General features: G+C 45.5%; 1 protein-coding gene across 1 annotated transcript in view; it reads left to right on the top strand.

Annotated features, from left to right (window-relative positions):
* Nucleotides 1–31: 31 nt before the first annotated feature.
* LOC100946480 (F-box/WD repeat-containing protein 12-like) overlaps nt 32–4,834 on the top strand; it is a 29,065-nt gene continuing 24,262 nt past the window's right edge. The window contains exons 1-2 of the mRNA XM_003802249.3: nt 32–137; nt 1,767–1,804. Coding sequence (XP_003802297.1) covers nt 48–137; nt 1,767–1,804 — 128 coding nt within the window. The 5' untranslated portion in view covers nt 32–47. The remainder of the gene's footprint in view (nt 138–1,766; nt 1,805–4,834) is intronic.

The following is a 4,834-nucleotide window of genomic DNA, read 5'->3' as shown; positions in this document are numbered from 1 at the left end:
CTAGCCCGGGAGGAAGCGCGGCGGAGACGGCGGGGTGTGGCGGCGAAATGGCCCCACAGCTGGGTCCGCACGAACTGTTGCACGTTTTCTCGTTCCTGGAGGCCCGAGACCTGCTTTCCACCGCGCAGGTGAACAAGGTAATGCGCTGTGTCTAGGGCGAGAGACATGGCCAGTGTTCTTGTCGCCCGTGTGTCCAACGCCCAGCCCTTCTCGCCTGGGCCCAGAGTTCCACCATTGGTGAGGGAAGGGCGTCAGGCTGCCCCGAATTCGTGAGTGATGTTGCTGAGGGCCCACGCTACCCCAAGGAAGATGTCGGCAGAGGCTCAGGAGGTCCAACGCGTGCACTGGAGACTCCTGAGCTTGTCATTTTTTTTCATCCCCATTTTTATTGTAAAAAAGCTGAATAACAACACACTGTGATTTGCCTAAGGTCGCTCAATGAGTCATGCGCGGGGCTGGAGTTAGATCCCTGGCCTGATAGCAGTAGACTAGGGGTAATTTAGGGGCAGAGTTTGGCAGGGAGGTGCCTCATATTCTTTGGTAGCACCAACTTCTTTCGGTCCTAATTTTCCCATAGGTAAGATCAGTAATCTCTCCTTGTGGTGTCATTGTGAAGGCCAGGATCCGACAGAAGGATCTTCAAAGATAGGGAGCATTTATTTCGTAGTGTATATTACATATTATAATTCTTTGGGAAATAAAATTCCAGTTGGGTTTTGAACTAGAAACTACAGAAAAGGAAAATTCACAGATCTTGCTTGATTTTATTTTGCAAAATGCAAACTTTACATTCCCTAAAGCCAAAAAGACTTCTATCTGAGAAAGTTTGAGCTAGCAGATGGGTGAGAGAGATATTGAAATGGATTCATTACACTGCGGAGGCTTGGAAAGTCACACATTTCTGGGATGGGACCTTCAGATGGGCTGGCTCTAGAGAGTTACCCCTAAAAGTTTGTAGGCTTCAGAATCCAGGGCGGTTTAGCTGGAGAGGCCAGGCAGGTCCAGGAGGCAGACCTGGGCCTGAGGGAGGGAGAACTGTGGCACTCTGATCCCCATCCACAGAACCATCCTGAGGCTATTGCATATACTTCCTGCAGAGAGCAGTTGTGGGAACAGCACCCACATAGTAATCCTCTTCCCCAGCTGTTCCCATTCTACCATCTTGGCATCTTGGGAACATCCTTTGGGCCAGTGTCTCAGTTTACTGCACTATAGCAGCTGTCCTACAAGGCTTACTTACCTGCTCTCATTTTCAAGCCTGCTTTCTCATCAGCTGCAGCAATTTTCTTAAAGCATAGTTTGACCCTACCACTCCTGTGTTAAAAATCCTCAAGAAGCGTCTCACTGTTTTTGCTAGTATGAATAGCCAGCGCCCTTTCTCATTCCTTTCCAATCAGAACCCTGGCTTCTACTTAAGACAATTTACCCATCTTTTTCACACTTGGGAACCCTGGCTCTTCTGCCTCTCCCTGCAGTGCTTCAGCAATTCTCTTAGAGGATAGTGACTTTCTTTTGGGACTTGATCAGTGATCAATTCTCTGCCCCCTGGCTTTTTACCATTCAACCCCATTGATTTGGTCCTTCTCTCTTCCTCATTATTTGATTGTTGTTAATCATTTCAGATTTCTATGCTGTTTTTGTGTGGGCGCGCACGTGCAGGGACTGATTCTAATTTAGCTCTTTGTCCTCTTTACAAGACTTTGCAGGCTAGTTGCTAACTGCCTGTTGACTGACCAGACACTCTTTTCTCCTTCTCCTTGTTCCAGGTCTGGAATGAGGTTTCAAGGACTAAGGAACTATGGAGGTGAGTGAAAGAAGAACCAAAAGTGGTTCCAGAGAGGAGACTAGATAATTCTTTTGAGTACTTATGCAAATCTGCATTCCTGGCTCCATTGAGTACATAATAAAGGATTATTCAAGCCCCTACCAGCAGGAAATATCTCCCTGGTTAGGGATGTAAGACTCTTCTGAATATTGAGATTTAGAGATTTGTTTTTTTCCCCCCTCCAGCACTAGTTGTGCATGGAAGATTATTATTATTATTATTATTTTTTTTTTTTTTTTTGAGACAGAGCCTCAAGCTGTCCCCCTGGGTAGAGGGCCGTGGCATTACAGCTCACAGCAACCTCCAACTCCTGGGCTCAAGCGAGTCTCCTGCCTCCGCCTCCCAAGTAGCTGGGACCACAGGCGCCCGCCACAACGCCTGGCTATTTTTTGGTTGCAGCCGTCATTGTTGTTTGGCGGGTCCAGGCTGGGGATTCGAACCCACCACCTTAGGTGTACGTGGCTGGCGCCTTAGCCGGTTGAGCCATAGGCGCCGAGCCTATTATTATTATTTGAGACAGAGTCTCATGTTGTTGCCCTCAATAGAGACTGTGGCATCACAGCTCACGGCAACCTCAAACTCTTGGGCTTAACTGATTATTTTGCCTCAGCCTCCTGAGTACCTGGGACTACAGGCCCATCACACTGCTTAGCTGTTTTTAGAGACCAGGCCCTGCCCTTGTGAGCCCCAGCCACCCACTCACCTCAGTCTCCCAGAGTGCTAGGATTATAGGCATGAGCCACCGCACCCGGCCCATGGAAGATTTTTTTTTTTTTGAGACAGAGTCTCACTATATTGCCCTCGGTAGACTACAGGTGCCTGCCACAATGCCCGACTATTTTTTTTTATTGTAATTGTCTTTGTTATTTTGGCAGGCCTAGGCCGAGTTCAAACCCACCAGCTCTGGTGTGTGTGGCTGGCACCCTAGCTGCTGAGCTATGGGCGCTGAGCCGGAAGATTTTTTTTTTTTAAGAGATAAAATGTTGCTCTGTTGCCAAGGCTGGAACCTTAGACTCCTGTGTCAGCTTCCTTAGTAGCTAGGTAGGATCACAGGTGTGCCCCACCATACCCAGCTAATTAAAAATTTCAAAAAATTGTAGAGAAAGAGTCTATGTTGCCCAGGCTGGTCTCAAACTCCTGGCCTCTGGTGAACCTCGTCCCTCAACCTCCCAAAGTGCTGGGATTATCGGCATGAGCCACCATGCCTAGTCTCACAGGTGATTTTTAAGAGTCTTCTATGTATCTGTCTCCCACTGCCCCTTCATTCATCCTCTTCATCCCCACCCTGGAAATCCCTGGTTTTTTCCCCTGAGGTAAAAGGATTTGGATTTCTCCTCAAGAAATGAGGAGAAGTGATTTCTGTCAAGAAATGACAGTAGAAAAGGTTGGAGGAAGAGGAGACTGAGGGGCTGCTGGTAGTGGTGACGGCTGGGAGTCAGAGGAGAAGGATGGAAGGGAAGAGTGAGCAGAAGGGGGTGGGGATATCAGGCAGAGAAGGCCCTGGTCAACAAGCCCACACTACTTTCCAGGGGGCCAGCCTACAGCCAGCACATCTTACGTGAGGAGACACACAGATTGCTTTCTCTGAGGCTTTGTCAGCCATTCCCACAGAGAATACACATTGACCCACACATGCACAAAGATCTGAGGTAGATTGTGGAAGCTAAGTGAGGGAAGGAGAAGGAAAGGGGATGGCCCTGAGGGGCTGTGGGGTGTTTGTGAGGTGGCAGAGACACATGATGATCTTTCCCTTCCTCAGGAAGGCCTAAAAGGGCAAAGTAATGCCCAGCAAGATCCCTCCTGGTGCTAATGATTTTCAGGGACTTTTTGGCAGAAATGAAAGAGATTTTATTAATCAAATGGAAGATTAGTATAAGGTAAGCTTACCACACTCAGTGGCAGAAAAGTATAATTAATGAAGGCAGCTGGTTAATAGAAGATAAATCCACAGAAATATGATCAAGCTACTTTTATTTTAATTCAGCTTTACCATCACAACATAGCAATGTAAATATTATATTAACACTCGTAAGGATTAAATGGAAAGAAATTAAAATTGTAAATAAACATTTTAATTGCTAAATTATTGTCTCGGTGCCTATAGCCTAGCAGCTAGGGTGCCAGCCCTATACATCAGAGCTGGCGGGTTCAACCCTGGCCCAGGCCTGCCAAACAACAATAACAACTGCAACAAAAAAATACCTGGGCATTGTGGCAGGTGCCTGTAGTCCCAGCTATTTGGGAGGCTGAGGCAAGAGAATCACCTAAGCCCAAGAGTCGGAGGTTGCTATGAGCTGTGATGCCAGGGGACACTATGGAGGGCCACAAAAGTGAGACTGTCTCAAAAACAAAATAAAACAATTACTAAATTATTAAATTTTTCTTTCTTCTTAATTCTTCCTTTGGAACCTGACTTTTATACCAAGATAGAATTTTAAGGATCTGGAGGGAAAAAAAAGGTAACTATCAGATCTCCAACCTCTTGCTAAATACAGTAGAGCTTTGACTGTCAACTAGGAGCTGTATTTAATTTTAGTCATTCAAGATGAAAAACAGGTGTTTGCCCCTGTTCTCTTAAACATGGAGAGAGTCTTTGCTTTTACCTTGAGATTAACTATAACTTGGGATATTTGAGAATTTTGAAATGTCAGTCTCACCATATTTGCTTTTCAGCATCCTAAAGCGCTGTTCTAGTTGTTACTTTTCAAATTTTTTTATTACTAGTATCAGTTAAAAAACAATATTAATCTCTTTAGACAGGTTTGAAGTATGAGAAATTTTATTGGAATTCAGTATTTGCAATTTGGGGAATATAGTCTAGGCATAACATTCAGTTCTGGAAATTGATATTTCCATAGGTAGGTCAACAGGATTATGTCTTGTCAAATGTGTTTTTATTTTTTTATTTTTTATTTTTTATTTTTTTTTGAGACAGAGCCTCAAGCTGTCCCCCTGGGTAGAGTGCTGTGGCATCACAGCTCACAGCAACCTCCAACTCCTGGGCTCAAG

Source organism: Otolemur garnettii, unplaced genomic scaffold (assembly GCF_000181295.1).
Source record: "Otolemur garnettii isolate 467f Iridium unplaced genomic scaffold, OtoGar3 scaffold00243, whole genome shotgun sequence".
Classification (NCBI taxonomy): Eukaryota; Metazoa; Chordata; class Mammalia; order Primates; family Galagidae; genus Otolemur; species Otolemur garnettii.
Note: the sequence above shows the minus strand (reverse complement) of the source record. Positions and strands in the feature narration are given on the sequence as shown.